Source organism: Ambystoma mexicanum, chromosome 11 (genome assembly GCF_040938575.1).
Source record: "Ambystoma mexicanum isolate Mex_15411 chromosome 11, UKY_AmexF1_1, whole genome shotgun sequence".
Lineage (NCBI taxonomy): Eukaryota > Metazoa > Chordata > Amphibia > Caudata > Ambystomatidae > Ambystoma > Ambystoma mexicanum.
This window is the reverse complement of record NC_090934.1, coordinates 890,632,135-890,652,841: the sequence shown is the minus strand read 5'-3', so window position 1 is coordinate 890,652,841 and position 20,707 is coordinate 890,632,135. Positions and strand designations below refer to the sequence as shown.

Below are 20,707 nucleotides of genomic sequence, written 5' to 3'. Positions count from 1 at the left end.
AATCAGATAGCAAAAGAACGATCACACTGGCCAGGAGAGGTGTGGCGGTGATAGTGTTAGCTAATCAGCTACATGGGGCCAAGTATAACCCCCTTATGGAGATTTATAGAAAGCAGACACTGGCGGCAGCAGTTTTTGGCGCTGAACTATGTGGGTATTTGGATACGTGTAGTTTGGTGATTGAGGTAAATAAAATATTTAAACAACGTCTTAACCTCCCTACAGCGCTGTTCCAAATGGAGTTGGGATGGTTTGGGAATGAGTATATGATACATCTGTGATTATTGCTTCACTGGCTGAAAATATGGAACACTCATGAACTTGCAGTTTTTGGAGAGGGAATGTGTGATTTATTAGCACAGAATGAAATATTGGCTCCTATTGATTAAAAGGGTGGTTTTAAAATTAAATTCACCTTTTCTGTGGAGTAATCTTGCCCACCTGGGGCGTGATTTTAAATCTGTTGTGAGGAAAGCACATGATGTGACGTATTTCAGTGAATTATGTCAGCAGTCTGCAGGTCGAAACGTTGCAATACAATTTCTGTTTTTTTTTTCTTTTAAACTGTATCTGGACATTTCCTGTAAAAATATGGATACGACTCTAATGATCAAAATTCAGATTAGGTATTCTCCAAGTTCATCAATTTACTTCTAAATGCAATAAAGACTTCCTGTAAAAGTGTAAATATCCTATACTTAGGTGGAAGACGTGAGAAATGTTATGTGCATCTGCCCCTTGTATATCAACCAAAGAAGATGGTTTTAAGCCTGTTATTTATTGAGAGGAAAACTCTCTCTTTTGATGAGTCTTACAGTGTGAGGGGAAAACAGCCATGCAAGAAAAATGCATAATAAGTATAATGAAGTATTAAAGGGCGGCTTGGGCACTACAGCTGAAAATTGTACATGTTTCTGTATGATATTTATTTTATTATGGTGTTTGCACTATTTTTAAACTTTGTATTTTTATTATATGTTTTTTTAAATTTGGTATGTTTTATGTTTCTAACACTTTATGTTATGTGTCGAAATAAAATGAATTGAAGAAGAAAATTACTAACCAGAAGCAGCCTTTTTTCCGATTATTTCAATCTACTAGTTTCTGGTTTAACCAGAGACAACACTTGAGTCTCGGCATCTCATCCTGCCACTGGATTAACCATCAGTTCCTGTGCATCTATGAAGCAGCTGTAATTACAGTCAGCCTCCTCCTGACCACACCACTGGAGCCTTAAATAGGACTCCTTATCTCTGAGCTGGCGCCAAATGGGTTCAGGATAAAGTGTTAGGTAAGCCAGAGATACTGTAGCAGAGGGGACCTTGCATAGCAGTTTGGGCAGGGCTGCTTCCATTTGTAACAGTACCTGGCTGATTTGCATATGGCTGGACCTCTTTTGCCGTGGCGCAGACAGGCTAAAAGACAGTGGTGTGTAAGTTTGCCTAGAGCATTGCCAGTGGTTCAGATTCATTCAAAACCTTCCACCTTTCATTTTTTCCGTTTCAGTTTGTTTTCCTATGTCAGAGAGGGTATGCCCAGACGCGTGTCCCTTGCTTGCTGCGCCATAGGGAACCAATCTGCACCTCACTGATGCGGCTCAACAAGGCGTAATATGTTTGGGGTTACTCGCGTTTCCATGCAGAGGGAACCTGGCCTAGCAGTTTGGGCAGGGCTGCTCCCATTGGTGGCAGTACCTGACTTATTTGCATACGGCTGGGCCCCTTTTACAACGGTGCAGACGGGCTAAAAAACTGTGGTGTAGAAGTTTGCCCAGACCAGTGCCTATCACTTTTTTTGGTTTCCGTTTGACTCCTTCAGAACATGACAAGTCTGTGTCCTGGCTCCAAACTGTCAGAGAAACAGTTCACACAGTCTTTCTCAGATAGTAGCAAGGTAGAGAAAGATGTGTTGTTCTTGCAGATATAAATGATTACTCCAATGGAATAATCTTGCAACAACCTTACCAATCCACCATATCTCCATATTTATATACCAAAGCCCTTTGACACAAAAGGAAACATATCCAAAATTCTTCTAAAAATTAAGAAAAGTCGAGGGAGGAGGCATTCCTCCACTGTTAACTTCCTAAAGATAGACAGACACATATGTCATTTACCTAGAAGTCTCTTACATGTTGATTACTTGAACGGAATCCTTTAGGAAAATCCCTATTGAATAATGACGATGATTCTCATATTTCCTGTTAGATGTGCTAGTAATTTGCCATCAGTTCCTACAACAGTCCTCGATCTTAGCCAGTTCACATCACGTGACACCAGAGGCCTCGTCACACAAAAGGCTAAAACATCAACTTTCATATTTCGATTCCACAATATGCATACGTCTGCAAAGAAAATGGTCACAGTGAACACAATACATACAAATAAATGAAATATTATATGTCAGTCCATTAACATTTGCTGAAATATAAAAAGAAGGTTATAAAGCGAAATATAAAAATAAGTTAGGCATAGATTATTTATAAAGCAGATCATGTGACTGGTGCTAAAACTGTGGTGAAAAAAACCCTGCTCACTCAGCCGTAGTTAACCAAACTGCAGCCTGGTAATAATTGCTTTACCACCTATAGACAAGCCAGTCAGATTCTTGTAACATAGGCTCTATTTACAAATGAATACTGTGTTCCAACGTGCTGCCTGATAAATCATTCCTCAAGATCCACATTACTAACCTGCCCATGGATCACCAAACTCCTTATTCCTTCCTCTCCTGCCCTCTCCCCTTTGGGCTATCTCTTCCCTGCACCTCTTTCTGATTTGCCTTCCTAGCCTTGCCACTAACACCCAACACTTGCCGTAGAAATAAAAGAGGGACTCTGCTTGGAGTCCTGACTTCTGATTTGCGGTGGCCTTGTATATTTCCTTTTGTTCAATTAGTTCTAAACCATGGGCCAAGTTCTTGACACGTCCTGTGCTTTCTTCAAATTCACCTACCATTGCAATTTAGGGGATTCCTCCTGGGGTGCTAACAGCAATAATACATTGTTCCATGGGTTGTACCTTGTGGTAATGACCTGGGTCCCTCTTAAATGCTAGTGCTATGCCGGTGCCTATTATCTAGGTCCATGGGCTTTACCACATGATTAATTATAACATTAGTGTGTTGGCGGGTTGTTGTGTGCAATGGATCAGCAGATTGCCCTAACCACCGTTAAAACGCCTGATGTTTCGCTCCCAATATTCTGTACTAGTGTTCAATTTTATTTGAAGAACAGGGATGTCAATTGCAATTAGAAAGGACTTGCAATAACTCACTTAGATGGGGGAGGCATTCTCACAAAGATTGTATCTACAATGGCAAGAACATGAGGACAAGTGGTGAGCCAGTTTATGAGAGTGTAAAAAAGGGACATATACAGGGGATAAATAGAAATAAGAAACAAATGACTTACAAAGGAAAGAATAACCTAAAGGAGCCAACTTGTCAAGCTAAAGAGGAGTATTATATAAATATACAAAATTACATTCATAGGCAACACTGGAGGTTGTGGTTGCGTGAGGTAGAGAGGATGGGGAGAGGACCGAGAAGCTCCTATTTTTGCAAAAAAAGAAAATGCTCAGGGAACTTTTTTGTGATATCACTAGTTTACCTGCGCGACCTCTTCAGTACAAAGTTGAAAAGTCGCAATGGTGTGTCAAAGGGAACAGAGACCTTGAGCTCCCCTACCCCGTTTGCTAAATTGAAAAGAAAAGTGCTCTAATCGCAACTTATTACTGCGCCAAATGATATTTACATCATATTTGGTGTCTAGTTGGTTGCTTTTATTTGGTGGCCTTTTGTGATAACACGTGTTTCGGCATTTTGACTGCCTTTTTCAAATCAGGGCATATCCAGTTTCATGAGCATCAGAGGAAGTGGTTGTGTGGTGAGTTGTTGTAGTCATAGGTAGCTATCAAAGAGGACCCCAAGGTTGAGCACCTTGAGTGAGGGACATGAATGTTAGGCAGGAATGAGAGGGGCGGACAGGGATGGCTTTGGAAGCCAGGAGGAAGATGAATTCTATTTTGAAGAGTTTAGCTTGAGGCAACAGAGATCCATTCAGAGACAAATTGCAGTGAGACAGTTGATAATCTGTTCAAAAATGGCTGGGGTGAAGGAGGAAAAGGAGAAAAAAGATTTGAGTGTCATCAGCAAAAAGGTGATCATGAAATCCAAACAAAAGTATATGACTTCCTCGGGCAGAGGTATATATGGTGAACAGAAGAGGTCCACAAACTGATCCTTTGGGGATGCCCGCAAGGAGAGGGTTGGGGTCAGAGGTTTGTGAGGTCCAGGCAATTTTAAAGGATTGACATTCCAGATTTGAGGCGATCCAGCCAAGAGCAGATTCGTGAAACCGAGGATCTTGGGGAGTATGGAGAGGACAGGAGTGATCACAATTGTTGAAACAGATTTCCAAAAGGATGAGCATAGTTGAGAGTTTGGAGAAGTGAACATCAGAGTGTGCTTTCTACAGTCGAGTGTGTACTAAAGAACCAAGATTCAAGTGGATCTCCAAGTCTATTTTCCTCAAAGTACTTACTGATCTGCTTGAATACCACCCACTCAAGGACCTTTGAATAATGAGGAAGGAGGGAAACTGGATGACAGTTTGCTGGGACGTTTGGGTCAGCAGAGGGCTCTTCAATAGGTGTAAGACAGTTGCAGATTTGAAGGAGTCTGGGAAGAGTCCAGCGGAGAGCGAGAGGTTGAAGAGCTCAGAGAGGTAACGGCAGGTGATTAAGATGAAATCTTTGACTATACGGGGAGCAAAAGCGTTTCTAGGAGTACAAGATGGGTTGAAGTTGCAGAGGATGGGTGCTGATCCAGTCAGAGAAGTAGTGAAGAGTAGAAGAGTCAGTGGGTGAGATGGTTGACAGAGGTAGGATTGGGGAGGTAGAGAAAGAAGGAAGGACTGTGAGATTGTCATTAATTGTATATGATTTGGAGGAAAGGTATTCTGCAAAGTCATTAGAAGAATTGTAGGCGATAGATATTGGCTTGGGATGTGTGAGTAAAGCTTGGGGGATAGATGAATGTTTGCGGGGGTGATTGCCAAGGGAGGATATTAGCTTTGTGAAGCTTTGTGAAGAGGGGGATTTGGCAGAGTTCCTTGCAGAGAGGAGGGTGAAAGGGATTTTTTGTAGGCTAGGAGTAAGGTAGAGGTCTGAAGTGTGCACCGTAGTTTACTGCACATATTTGTTTTAATGGGTCTGAATTTCTGACATGATCCAGTGCCAGGGACAGGGAAAGGCAGAAGTGAATATGCAAGCAGAATAGTGTTAATCAAATGGAGTCATAAGTGCATAGTGAAAGTCAGAAAAAAAACACACTCAATGGAAGAGGCATGAATAGGGGAGAGAGACAGCATAGAGGTCCTCACATCATCAAAGTAAGGAGCTAGCACATTCTGCCTGAATGTCCTCTTAATGAATGAAGAGGTGACATGAGGTGTCATGGGTGGTGGGACCGAGATGCTAAAGTGAACAATGGAGTCATTAGGGGTAGAGTGGTCAATGGAGAGGGCAGAAGAGGATAATGAATTAGACAGAAAGACATGGACAAGAGAAGTGGCTAGGCAGCTTGTGGTGGGCGTAGGAGTGTTCAAAGTTAAGAAAATGTATTATGTGGAAGTGTGTGTGTGGTAAGTGTGTATATGTGAATGAGTGAGTTAGTGTGTGATGCATGGGTGGCTGCCTGGGTGTGCGTGTGTGAGTGCATAAGTGATTTCAATCAGGCACACACCCAAGTCTCACCCAGCATGTAGTGCGCAAATAAAACCCTTATTTCTTTTTATCTATAAGTTCAATATTCTGAATTATATACCACTCATATCACACCCTCCTCAAAATACCCCCCAGGTTACACGTAACCCGGAATCAGGCTAGTTGTAAAGGTAACTATTGGTTTATTTATTTAAAATTTAAAATCACAATATATTTTTAATATGTAACAACAATTACCAATGGGGTGACTGGAAGAATGAATAATATCTTTAATGCACTAGGAATGAAGTATGAACACAAAAAGAATGCAGCAAAGAAACAAATACTTCTGAGTTGGTTTGGAACAGATGGCACTATGGTTACGGGTTCCCCTTGCAACACCCCTCAACCCACCAATAGGCAATTTAAATAGATGTGAGGAGAGAGCAGGTATTCAGGATTAATGCAAACCAAACAGAATATCACTCCCACCTTCCCCCTTTACAAACAAGAGAAAAATGGATTTGACTATTCAAATGTCAGTATGGCTTTGAAATTGGCTGAGCAAAAACACAAAATATGTTCAAAATGCTTAAATTATTATAAATTCCTATGGGAGCTGCTTTGAACAGATGCAAGCAAACAGAATCAATGATTTAATGAAAAGGAAACAGTTGGGATCTCAAAGGCCAAGTGGGAAATCATTTTAAGGTAATTCACACGTGTAAAACTTTTCCAAATGTCAATTCACGTCAAACTTTTACTTATGTGATCTTTGATATAACGGGTCAATCGCACTGTTCCACAGTTCACTGTTTTGAGTTGTAGATGTAGCTAGGGATTTGACATTTTGCTTCTATTTTAAAAACTGAGGGAGTTATAGAGGTTTTAGTAAGAGTTGTTTTTCGAAATAGAGACACGAATTTGGACACGGACAGTTTAGAATCAGAAAATATGGCTTTTGCTTTCATTCAAGGCTAGAGCGTTCAGGCTAGGCAACCAAGACGGGACACAGTAAGCTCTGAGACTGATTCATGACTTCAGTAACAGATCCCCATCACCTTCCCCGACGGCACCAGTCGAAACACTCAAAGTGGGATTTATGGATCACAGTTACACAAATAAAGATGACTATAAAAATGGCACTTTAACTGTTATGATAGTTTTTCTGAAGTCCAACTAAGGGATTAGTAAAACCATTCAACTGAGGCAGTACAAGAATCCACTCTTATTATAAGGCTGTACCACCTGAGTATAGGGTAGTGTAGACAGAGTAGCAAGGCTTATCTTAGAATGGAGAGAGAGCAGTAGACTCAGCACAAGCGAAATTGTAATACAAATGTTCCAAAGAAACACTCAAACACTATGTACTAAAACATTATAAGAAATCACAGTATAAAAACACAACACTATACTTGAAAGCACACAGACCCAAGTATAAACCTTATTTGGAACGCCTAACAGTAGTTCTAGAGAAGTCAAAACCTTGTTATACACATTTAGCATAGGTCAGGCCTATTCTTTGGGAGTAAAAGACCAATGGTTACTTTCAGATTACATTCAGTAATATGAGGGCAGATGCCCTTCCAGTTGTACAGTGACTCTTGGAACAAATACCATAAACAGGTCAACTGGACAATATACTTTTGGTGAATAGTAATACACTTATCCTAAGTGCAGTAAAAACCTATAACTACTTTTGTCATAACACACAGTTAAACCAGGTGAGTAAAACCTAAGCAAGTAATATACAATTACAGGTGGTTTTGAAATCAGGGAACCCCAGATTGAGGTAAGCAATAACTCTGGTAACTTATTTTGGGTGGCACACAGCTAACACACGGTAAGTAAAACCCACATACTTTAACTTCACAATGAAGGGGAAAGTAAAACCCAGTGTCACACTTTACTGAATAGTTATTCTAGGTAGGCAACAACCTAATGTAGACTTATTAAGGACAGGCTAGCAGCAAGTCAGGGGAAGCAAGACCCAGTTGGGGGACACTCATACAGTTATCCTAACAGGACTAACCTGGTGATACCAACAGTTGGAGGACACTCATACAATTACCCTACAGGAATAATCTGGTGAAATCAACACATTACATTTGTAAAGAGGCACAACCTAATCACAGGAGAGTAAAATACCTTCACATCTACTTTCTATTAGACTGGCAAAACAGTGGCTAAGGAAGAAAAGATGTTAACCATACCTTTAAGACTAGTGCATCCCACATTCAAGATTAGTAAGAACTTTTGTAACTGTTCACTCTTAGAATTACAGTTACCAACCAACTCTTTACAGGTAAGTAAAACACTTGATTTATTTTCTAGGCAGATGTCCCAATCCCTTCAAAGTCTTTCCATTATTCTTGGAGCATGGGTGTTCTCAGTGGCAGAAGGGGGGTCACTAGGACTAGTGACCAACAGGCAGTGTTAGAATAAGTTCTTTAGTAGAAAAAGTCAGAGTTTCCTTAGGAAAACTGGCAAACAGGTGAGTACTTTACTTTAGAGTTATAAGAGGGTCCAGGGGCTTCACAGAAGACACCCCAGCAGGATTCTAGCAGTGGGACTGGGGGCACTGGAGGCACTGGACGAGGGACCTCCCAATCACAGAAAACACCCCAGGACTACACAGAAATCCCAACAAGCTTAAGGTAAGTATATACCCGAGCCAACATAGTACCTCAGCAGTGAAGAAGAGATTGCTGCAGGAGAACTTCAGGGACTGCAGACAAATACCCGGTCAGTGAATTCCTTGTCCTGGAGACTGAACGCAAGACACAGAAGGGACTTTGCAGCAGAGATCAATGAAGAAGGCTCTAGGCAAGATTTCTCTCATGGCTGAATGCGGTTTTGCGGATTTGGTGCCTTTTCAAGGAGCACAGAAGAAGACAGAAAATTACGGTTGAATTCTCATCATTTTAAAGGTCCAGCACTCTTGTGAAGGGACTTTTTGGACTTGAATTGTGTCTCTGGAGATACACCATGATGCCTACGAAGTTACAGTAGGATTCAGAATTCAGAAGACCATGCACGACACAGTGCCTGGAGGTCCCAGGGTATTGGGGTATTGCAAGAACACAAGGTTGCAGCAACCCATGGAATGACTCAAAATACAGGTCTTCTTGGGTCTAGTGGGTCTCACTAGGATCTCGGTTTGGGTCGTCTTTTTCAGAGACCTCAGATCAATTGGAAGGAAGGGCTGCAGCAGGCTCCGGTTACATAGCAGGCTCTCCGGTGGCTGGAAATCATCTCTGCCGCTTTTCCTTTGTCACTCTATTTGGTTTTCTGTTCCAGTAGTCAACATGACTTCAGCTTTCAGGTTTCCAGTATTTATCAGGAACTACAGCACAACCTCTGCATTCTCTCCCTGCATTTTACAAGAAAGGGGCATCCGGTTGTCCAATCAGGACAGCCAGCCCCCCACTGGGATTTTTCCCAGTTGATGCAAGGCATAAGACAAAGGATGGGGACGTTTTTGACTCCTCCCCCACTTCCTGTGCTTACATACTGACTGGAGCCTGGGTTGGGTGTCCAGGGGACTCCCGCCAAAGATAACACTCACACAAAGGAATTTCCTGCCCTGGATGTCAGAAGAAGGAACAAGAAATGACAAGAAACACTAAAATGGCAGAAAAAGAAGACAGGGGCTATTTTGGTAAAATGAGCACCCTGGGTGCCTTTACTGCAGCTGTGATTACAGCCCACGATAAAGGTGCACCAAATTACTACAAGGTATCACTTCCACCAGCCATTAAAGGTAAGCTTGTCACTGTAACAGAATGGTTACAGTTTTAATGTGAAAGGGGATAACTTGTATCCCCCCAGCACTCCATATAAGGTGGGTGTGCTGGTTTCACCTAACAAAATGTAAAAGGGAGCCAACGATCCTTTCTACCCTTGGGAACTGTAGTTCACTCAAGGTTAGCACAAGAAAGTTAAATGGGAAGCCCCTAGGGCAACCCAGCAACAATAGGCACTTATTGTCAATAAGTTGTTAAACATGATAACTTTAAAAAATACACTATGGAGAGTCTTAAAAATGACACCCATAAAAAGAGTTAATGATTAGGTGAGTGTGGAAAAAGGTTCCCACTCACTGAGGTAATAATTAAAAATATCCCACTAGAAAGTTCTGGAGTTGAACCAGGAAAGGAAGATTTACCAGCTCTGTGAAAATCTTACCTAACATTAACAACTAGACAGAATAATATAGCACTAAAGATTTTGACACTGTTACTGACTGGGAAAGTAGGGATAGTTCAGAGATCAGAATGGAACAAAATAATGCAAGGTATATAATAGTTCTCTATTGTCCTATTAATGTTCACAATCCACTGGGATTTAAGATTTTTGAATTCACGGTTCTGGTCAATGGATTGGATCTATCAAGGAAAGACAGCACATCAGGCGTAGGACTGGATCAACTAGGCCGGTCACCGGAACTGCACAGGATCTGCCCTTCTTGTTTCTGGGTATTTCAAATCAGCGGGATGGCGGTTTCATCAGGCAAGCATTTAGGTAGGAAGCCAGATAGTTTCAGAATGCTAGTTTCAGGATTCTTTCTCACACCACAGCGCTTCACTGGGTTGTAAGGATTATTTTGAGGATGGAGGCCTAACTGAAAATGGTTCAGCTACTGCTTGGCCTGGTCCTTGGGATCTGGATCTGGAACGATGTTGAATGCTGGATGTTGAATGCTGGACCAGAGTGCTTTGCTGGAATCAGAAGAGTGAGTCCCTATGTGTTGTCAGCTGTCTCTATTTATCCTTTCAAATGAAATCACAAAAATGGGTGTATGGGCTAGCTTAACTGAACTTGCCCCTGTTGACGCGGATTGAATCAGAGCCTCATCTCCACCTTGCACCCGAGTGATTAGATCAAGGACAGATGATGTTAAATTTATGGTTTGGCTTTTACAGTCCTTAGAACCCTCCCCTAGCCACTAGGATCAAAATCAAATGTTGTCCTAAATACATATTTATACATTTGTAGCATCTACAAAAATCACACACAAGGATTCCATATTGTATGTAGTATCTGTTCATCAAAATCCCACAGCTGTGAGATCTTCTTTTGCTTTTCTGCAGCATTTTGTCCATTTCTCCATGAAAACATTTTTCAAACTTTCTCCAAATTTCCACATATATGTGTGTTTACCATAGGGATGTGTGTGTAAAGTTTAACAATTCTAACATAAATACAGTTCCCATAAAATCACATATATCGCCATTCCTGTTCAGAATATGCTACACAGTTCCACCACATTTTAAAATGTAGTACCAAAAATTAGACTAACAAAATCTGCCCTTTTGATATTTTTCACCATTTCTGATATGAGTCTCTAAAAAAGTGTTCATTACATGTTCTTAGCAGCAAATGGTCCGCCTTTTGTCTCTCACTGGAGCTCAAGGAGTAGCCCCCACCTTTGGGAACCTTCTGCAAGTCAAGTTTACGACCTCTTCACACGTCCATTTCCTGGCCTGGAGAATCTGCCATTGTTCAGTCTCTGGCTGCAGACAAATGTCTGTCCTACCCTACAATTATCATATGTCAGTGAGTATCTGCTGAGAGGAATGCCCTCCCCTTCGGTGGAAAAACCTGTTTTTCAACTTCTAGCAGGCCCAGACAGCCTAATTTATTCTTGATTTCTTGACTTAAAATCCAGCAGAAAACAATGTGGGATCAAAAACAACTGAAATCTGTGTTTCTTTCAGCATCAATCCTTTTATATTTGCTAATCCGGAAGACTTTTATTTTAAATAACTTTAAAGTTTCATCAGGAGAGCCCTTTTGACAGGAACTGTCATTCACAGGTAGCCCAGTGTGCTGCACTCAGATTTTTGACAGGAACTGTCATTCACAGGCAATCCAGGTTTGCTGAAAATGTTTTGCTCTTAACATTTCAGGACTTTGTACATTCACAGTGCTTCCTTAGGTTAAATGGATTTTAGAGCCAAGCAAGATTTTGAGTGTGGAGAAATGTTGTGTACAGGCATTTCGGAGTTTTAGCACCAAAATAAATGTCATTTACAGGCAAATTCTGGAGTTTCACTTGCAAAGCGCTACTGCCCCCTCTGCACTCTCTTTATTTGTCATGGAGCCCACTTGCCCTTTTTCTGCAGCGTGGGCTCTTTTCCACCACACATACACCATGGGTGGCAGGTTGTGCAGCCATTTTTTTGTGTGTTGAAAACACGGTTTTGGAGGTTTTGGTGCGCCCAAGAGTTTTACCGCCATTTTTGCTGCAGATTATCAAGATAGCAGAGCGATGCTGCATAATATAGCAGAGTGGGTCAATACATCCCACAAGTGTATGGTGAAAGGATGCACATGTAAATGTATGGGTGAGTGGGTGTGCACGTGTGTGTGTATGGTGAATGCTCTGATTAACTTACTGGTTATCTTCATTAGTCCTAGTCCTACTCTTCCTCGTCATAGTACTTGTGTATGAGGCATTTTGCCTCAAGCACAAGTACTGGGACGAGGTAGAGGGACGTGGATGTAATGCCTCGATTAGTTATCTGTAGTTTTCATTTTCCAAATACCACTCTTCCTCGTCCCAGTACTTACCTAAACAGCAAGGTGCCTCATAGGTAAGCACTAGGAAGAGGAAGAGGGACATTGGTCTAATTCTAGGCAGAGGAGCTGATTTTGGATGTAGGGGTGGTAGTCTAGGCCAGCCCAGAGTGTGGTGCAACCTGTGATTTGTTGCTGAGTGTGAGTGGGGCCTCAGCCAACGTCACAAGGGGTCCACCACATTTTGTGCTACACTACTGTATGTAAACACGGTTGTCTTTAGCAATGTGTTCTGATGTTTCCAGACTTCAGCTTGAAATGGACACAGCCGTCAAGACGACTGGGTGGGAGGGCTAATGCTGTCTGTGGATTGGTGTGAGATGAAACATTAAAATTTGAACAACCACAGCATAGGGAAATTACTAATACTGAGAATAAACTCTCACAAGCAGTGAGACACATAAGTAATTTGTTGAAAGTAATGACACAGGTGAGATAAGGACAAATATTGTGGGACGCATGTAAGACATAATGAGGGGCACATGAGTGGTATAGCCTAATACAGCCAGGGACACAACTGATGGCAGTTGAAAAAAAAGAGCGGTAGTGATTGAAAATATTGAGGAACAAAACAAAAAGGGACAGCTGAAAGCAATCAGTTGAACACATATGTGTACCCCTGACTCACACACCCAACCACACTCTGTTGCAAAGCCAGTGACAATGCACTTAGCATGTCATTTTTAGCTTAGTCTGGGCTATTAGGTGGCAAAGCAACCTGTAAGCCAAAACTATTGCATCAGAGTACGGACAGGGAGAAATGGCATATGAGGAGGGACACAAAGCTTGAAGGTGTAGTTTTGTTATTTGCCCACCCATTGACTGTCCATGGCTTGCCCATGACCATCCTAAACCCTATGGCCATTTCCAGCCAGTTTCTGCCCCTCCTCTCCCAAAACGCTTCCTCATGGGAACTCTTAAGGCTTGCTTTAACCAAACCTTACAATAAACCTTTGCACTCAAATGGCCTCACCACAAGTTGGGAGGTAGCCTTAAATACAGCAGTAATGGTTTCACTGCCACATTTAAGGGCTGTCCCTATGACGAGTTGGGCGCTAAATGAACAGTTTTACCTACAGCTTTTTTTTTTCTGGAGATGAAAATCCCATTTAGTGATCTGTTTTCGGAGTAATTACCAACAGCTGTATTAGCGCGCGGTGTTGGCGCCGGACCGGTTGGCGCTAACGTTACTACAGTTGAGCAGAATTACATTCAGGATACCGGCCATCTTGTGATGAAGCCCAAAGTGCTTGCCAGTGTTTTTTCAAAGAAGTCTTCGGGGAATTAATGAGTTTTTCAGAGCTGTAAATGCATACTGGAGTCATAAAAATGTCTAAACTAGGCCATCCTTCAGCCACTTCATTTATAAGCAATATGCCTGTCCTTCACTGAAGTCATGTTAAAGCAATCATTGATAAAGCCAACCGTTTTGGCTTGTGTAGAAGTATTAAGCATTTGCTAGGCACTTTTATTAGATGCCCAGGTATTCACACCATTTTGGACCTGCCACCATTAATGGCCAGTGAATACCACTATGTCAGTGCCTGACAAGTGCCTTTCCCATGCCGACACAAAAGGCCAAGCTGTTGGCATTGCCAATTATTGTTTTCAATAGGTTGTCTTTAAAGTATGGTAAGCACCAACCCAAAGCTATTTCCCAGGCATGCCAATCTAGCTGAATGAATTTAGACAACTGCCATCGGGACAGCAGTCCAGATGCCTCCTTTTCCAAAGGAGGTGTTCACTCTATCACTCAAATGGGAAGCAGGTTTGGGCTGTGACAGTTGTTGCCATGAAGAACATGTGCTGTTATACTTTGTGGGGGTTGCTTTGTCACTTCTAAAAAACTAGAATCATGGTACCTACTTTGTCTGTAGAAATTGAAATTATGTTCTAACTAGGCATAATGGAAACTGGCAGTTATGTGGTAAATAGGCATATTGGCAACTGCCAATGATCAGTTAGCTGGGTATATGCAAATCTGAAAATAAACTCTGCACAATGTGCCAGTATGTTTAGGCAATATTTTTAAGGATAACACTCTCCACCTCACCACCATTCACCTCCAAGTCCTTCCAGATCTAATAGTTTTTTAATTAAGTCCATGCAGATCATTATTAGACGACAATGTTCTTTAAAATGCAACATTTGCCATGACATTTTTCAAAAACTCCAATGAGGGGTTGGTGAGGTGTAACCTCACAACCTATTACCATGTCAACTAGTCTTAAATGTGTGCCGTCTCCTACCAACACAAGTGGACCCAATGTTCTTTAGACTGCGTGCTTGAAGCAAATGTTTTTCGAAATTCCCTAAAACCGTTGCAAAGAGGTCTTTGAATCCTATCTGATTCTGTTCAGTATTACCTTCCCAATGCGCTTTGAAATAATACACCATTGTATTAACATCTCCACCAAGAGATAATTTCTTTGTGAGGTCAGCGGGTGGCATGACAGGTGTACCAAAATTCAGGGTTGAACTGGGGCATAAAATTGTTTCGGGCACCAATGAAAAAGTGGCCATTCCGGTTGTAAATGGCAATTCATTCCTTTTGTGACAAACTGTTTGAATAGTACCCAAGGGAGAGTTTTTTGATGAAATGTGATGCAAATTGTGCAATTTAAAGAATATTTATTTAGCACCAATGCTCAAAACTAATAGCCGCATAGTGAAGTAACTTATCAAACTGGCTCACATTGGGCAAAGAAGTGGACCACTTTGACCAAAAAAAACGGTCCCACACTAGCATTTTGTGTTTTTGGTTCGGGCGTTGCGCTAGTGCCCTATAGGCCAGTCCGAGCCTGCAAGCATTCTTCAAATATATTTCAAGACCGTGCAATGTGTTCTGTTTTATTGTCATGCCCTGGTATTCAGAAAAGTGTGGGCAAGGAAATACTACTTCAAATGTGATTTATTTCAGACCGACCCAGAGATAAAGCTCCCACCTTTGGATACCTAAAAGTAAAAATGAATGCAAATGTTTGCCTGCTTAAGATGTCCTATTTCTTTTCTGAATGCATTCCTTTCTGCCTCCGCAGGTATACTCCTGGTTTACTGAAGCCTGTCCGCAAATGTGCCTGCTGCACCGAAAATACAATGACTAAAAAATCAACAATACTGAACTGTCCAGGTGGAAAGCAGAAGCTATATGAGTACATAAGCATTGCCTCCTGCGCCTGTATTGACGCAAGCTGTGTTAATTAACCAGGTGGGGCCGATGCGGACAAATGCTAGGAGCAGCATGAAGGTGAAGAAACGGAGGCGGCGATCCAAAGACAGCACTTGCTTCCCCAATGGCAATGAATCATTAAGCTAAAAAGGCACGTTGCGGCGTAATCGCCACAATAATTGTGTCACCTGGGACAGTTTGAATCTGTGTTTCTAAAATGGCTTCCAATTGCTATCCCTTTCTTTCATAATAATGGCGGACAGACATGCAGAGGTTTGCGAACTTCCAAGCAGAATGTTGAGACTGTGCAGACTCTGCAGGTTGGCAGCAGTGTTGCGCATTTTTCGTCTGAAATCAGGCCTCTTTATTTGGGGTCAGCATATTTTCTTGGTGATTGTGCATATTCGATAGTACGTTATATTATATCTTCAATTGCTGTACTTCTCAACTCTCAATGATCAGACTTCAGCTTTGTGTATCTTTGATCGATCTCGAGTTGGCAGTTGAGGGACAGGGAGTCTCGGAGAGCCTCTGCTGTGCACCTGTCTGATGATATTTTCTTTAGAAAAATGCCTTCTTTTTTCCAATACTGAACACATTTTCTAGGCTACAGTTATTTACGTGTAAGCGCTGGAAATTCGGGATATAACATTTGCTTTAGGGAAGAATGGTTCGGTGTATGTTACGTGATTCTTCTTGTCATGGAAAGTTATGGTGATCAATAAACTTTGACATTAAGTGCATTAAGTGCATATTCATTTTGTCAACTTCATTTCACTGTTGTTTATAGATGAGTAGTTCACATGCATCAATTGTAGACTTCTTAGTCTGGAAATGATTGGATATGTTGCCCATACAGAGAAAGTGAAATGCATACATTTAACAACCACTGACAAAGCAAATAAGTGATGCTCGTTTTTGAATGTGCAGTCTTGTGTCTCCAACTATAGGCCTCATATGCCCAGCTACAGGTTCAGATATCTAAATTCACCCTCCTGGCTATATAGTGAAATTGTACTGCATTTACCAAATTGGTGGCTCACGGGGGACCCTGCGGAGCACGTGTTACACGTTGCTCCCTGGGGGATTTTGGGCGCTGCACCCCGGGCCAGCGAGCCGCAGTGGGGGGCAGAGTCCCCCCGCATCCTATTGATTTCAGTGCTGGCAAAGGTGGGGACCAGCAGGAGTTCTAGTTCTGTCCTCAGCCTTCCCCCTTTGAGGAGATTACTGGGATAAGGGTTCACGGGAGGCTGGTGTCCCGGTGGGGAAATCTGCCCAGTCTGACTTCCAGGGGACGTTTTATTTCTTGGGGGACCAGAGTACCAGTGAGGCCATCCCAGTTGAAGGGCTGGACACACGGTCAGTAGGGGGTGCTGCACAGTGAGAATGAGCTGTGTGTAGAGCTCTTGCTGCAGTGAATCCGCTTCCTGGAGGAGGCGGAGCTTACGGCGCTCACGTGACAGATCACGTGACCTAATACCAGCATTTAGTGCCGGCTGAACCGCCCGAGCGGCGTGTGTTTTTTACCTTTGAAGGAGCGCTTTGACCACAGAACTTGCATCCCCAACAGCACTGGGAGCCGTGTGTAGAGCTCTTGCTGCAGTGAATCTGCTTCCTGGAGGAGGATGAGCTGACGGCGCTCACATAACAGATCACGTGACCTAATACCAGCATTTAGTGCCGGCTGAACCACACTTGCGGCGTAAGCCCTGGTGGCAGAAGGGCTGGTGCTGTTAGGCTGTTTGGCGGCTTTTGCGCGAATGCAAGGGACCGAAAGCTTGCGCAGAACAGGCACGGCCTTAAGTGAAAGAACTCAAACCAATAAATAGAAAGAAGAGACTGCGGGCCATAGGCCTTTGATCCACCCAGCACACCCTGCCACAGAGCCCCAAAACCCACCCAAACTAATCCTGAAACATACCTGACAGTACTCGAACCATCAAAAGACAAAGTACACTAACAATCTGGAAAACAAAGCCCCTCAAAGAAACCACCTGATAGCTGCCGGAGATCAACAACGTGCACAAAGACATCACAAACTCACCCAAGCCGCAGGAAAGACCCAAGTAAGTGACACAACACCACCCTCATCAACCAGACAAAAACAAAGAAAAGAGTGGCTAATTAACACATCCAAGAACCCTACAAAAAAAAAACATGACACGTACAACAAAGAAGAGCAAGAATACAGAGATACCCCCCCATGAATGACGTTGAGGAAGACGACTATGGCGAACCTTGACGAACAACATGCACCCAAGAACCCAAACGGGAAAAAACAAAATGAACCCCCCAGAGATGATACCGACAAAGGGGAGAGCGCAAGGATAGCAAATGAAATAAACGAAAAGGAAATAATTGAGCCAAATCCTTCTGAAAAACCAGACAAAACAAGAGAAAAAGAAGACATTGAGATAAAAGACCCAATAGAGCAGACAATTGAGACCAACTGGAGCCCCACAGGAACAGTACATGAACCACGGACAAAAAATCCTCTCAAACAACTAGGAATAATAGGAACCACTGATGATATAAACCCAGTAAACTTTGAAGCCCTGAAAGAAGACTTGCATAAACAACGAAAGATTTCACTGGAGGAAAATACACAAAAGGAAAAAAACAAAGGGAAAAAAGAAAGAGAAAAAGAAATTAATTCTCCAACCCCACAAGAAGACAACGAAGAAAAGAAGACTAGCACCCATGCCACGAGAAAAGGCTTTGAAAGCCCAAAAGAAAAGGCAAGCCTTATACGATAGCCGCAGACAATGAAACAACTAGATACAAGTAGTAATGACCAAACAACCCAAAAAGCTGCCAGACTCTCACTCAATATAACTGAAATCAAAAACCTTATGAGGAACCACGAAAAAAGGAGATAGATATTTGGGAGTCTATCCCCACCAGCAACAAAAAACGAAACAAGCATTAAGTCGGGAAACCCGAGAACAGGAATGGGACAACTAACAAACGAACAAAAAAACAAACATAACGGGAGAACCCCACAACAAGCAAAAGATCGACAAACAACACAAACAGAAAATGTGCTTACACACCAAGATATATCATACAACAAATGCAACTGCAATATCCCTGAAGAACAAGAGATAGCAGCCATACCAACGTCAATGCTAGATCTGCAGAACATGCTCATAACAACTGCAACACAATCCCTGTTACCATATATGAAGCTACAAGAAGCCCTAACAGATTCAATAAAAGACCAAACAACTCTTACCTCTTTAATTAATTCACTCCAAACAGAGTTATGTGGAACAATGTGTGAACAAGATAATCGAAAGACTGGAAAGGGAAGCCCAAATCAACCATACATGGCAAACAAGACTATTTGATATCGCACGCAGCGATAGAGCCGAGAAAACGGACTTGACACACGCATTAATTACTATGATGACAACAATCAACAAAGAAAAACCATGCAAAATAGACATAACAAACAAAAAAAGATTTACCAAAGCGAGCCAACAGCAGGAAAAAACAGACAAAAATGAATCCTTAAAAAATGCAGCAAAATTAGACGAAAAAACATCTACAACCTGCAGCGAAACAAACTTGATTGTCCTGAGCGAAGAACCGAACCCAGCAATTCAAATCAACTGTCCAATCGCGAGAGTGAGAGAAGAAGCACCCGAGCTAAACAAAGACAGGAATGCAACACAAAAATCAAAAAACACAGAAACTTATGAAATTTTCTCCAAAGGAAATAAGAGTGTTGGGAACAAAGAGCCCGCCAAAAAACGAACAACCCGAAAGAAAAAAATCAAAGAGGATCCCGCACCTTCCTACGAAATCTGACAAATCCTCCAAAGAACCCCAAGCCAAATGAGAACAACAAGCACCAAGGCAATAAAAAAACGCCTCAACGAAAAAATCCCAAAAACAATACAATGAAAGAAAAGCAAAGATCCTGAAATAGAAGAACTAATTAATTTATCAACATATACAGAAGAACTGATCGACCAATCAGAAGAAGCCCAAATTGAAATCACAGAGGCCTCTATGATCATAATAGATGAATACAAAGAGGAGCAATCAGAAGGAAACAAAACTCAGGAAAGTACAACCTATGAAATCAGCTTAGATGAAATATCCAAAGTGGATTGGGAAGACGACGAAGAACCAATCCTAGAGTTGAATGACGAACTTCCACCTGCAGAGATTGATGAAATAAACAAAGACAAGAACGATACAAAGAAAAGTCACACAAAAAATGATGTAAAACTGCCTACTTTCATTAATCCCCTCAGCAGACAAACAAAGAAAAAAGATATGAAAATAGAACTAAAAAGAACAACGACCGAAAACGATAACCTCATCATGAACCGTACTAATGTATTAAGACTTATTCATGCAATCCCAAGCATGAAAGAGATAACAACGAAAGACATACATATCGTGGAATTCTGCAACAAAATAACAACTGATCAAGTGAAGATCACATTCACAACAGAAAAAACATCGAATGAAATGATAGAGAAAAAAGCGACCTTCAAGCAATTGGGTTTCGAAGTATCTCTGACTGAAGAAACGACAAACATTGAGATTAAAAAAAACCTCGGGTACTGGCCTGGAAGAGAACCTGATAACAACGAAAACACATATACCGAACAGACAGACCACCAGAGCAAAACATCTGACCAAGAGCACGCAAGAAACCAGAAAAAAGGAAAAGAAAATGACTATAAATTATTCCAGAATCGGCATGAGTTGTTCCGAAAATATGGAATATGGAGACAACAAGAGAACACAATACGGAAACAGATGAAAGAAACAACCAAAGAAGATAACAATTAAAAGATGGTAACTCAAGCACCACCACGCTATGCTCATGGAACACCCGGGGATATAGTCACCTATTCCAAGGAAAAAATCCCACACTAATATCGGCAGATATAATCTGCCTCCAAGAAACTTGGATAACAGTGCAACCAATATCCGACGGATTTAAAGTATTAATTAATCCAGCAATCCTGAAGAAAAAGGGCCGCCCATCAACAGGTCTTATAACGCTAATCAAAAACAGAAAGAACCTCGATCTAATAGAATTTGAAAACATAAATCCATGGATCCAATTAACAATACTCAAATGCAAAACAGAAGAAACGATGAAAGAACTACCAACCAAACAATGCAGGGCAGAGAAAATATGGTGCCTAGTTAACCTTTACTGGAACCCAGTAATTATATCTGATGAGAAATTCATAGATGAAGTATTCACAGCTCTGGACAACGC

General features: G+C 41.8%; 1 protein-coding gene across 1 annotated transcript in view; it reads left to right on the top strand.

Moving 5' to 3' along the window:
• Nucleotides 1-16,183, top strand: part of LOC138505059 (intestinal mucin-like protein) — a 489,690-nt gene extending 473,507 nt beyond the window's left edge. The window contains exon 13 of the mRNA XM_069625384.1: nt 15,326-16,183. Coding sequence (XP_069481485.1) covers nt 15,326-15,491 — 166 coding nt within the window. The 3' untranslated portion in view covers nt 15,492-16,183. The remainder of the gene's footprint in view (nt 1-15,325) is intronic.
• The last annotated feature ends 4,524 nt before the right edge of the window (nt 16,184-20,707 follow it).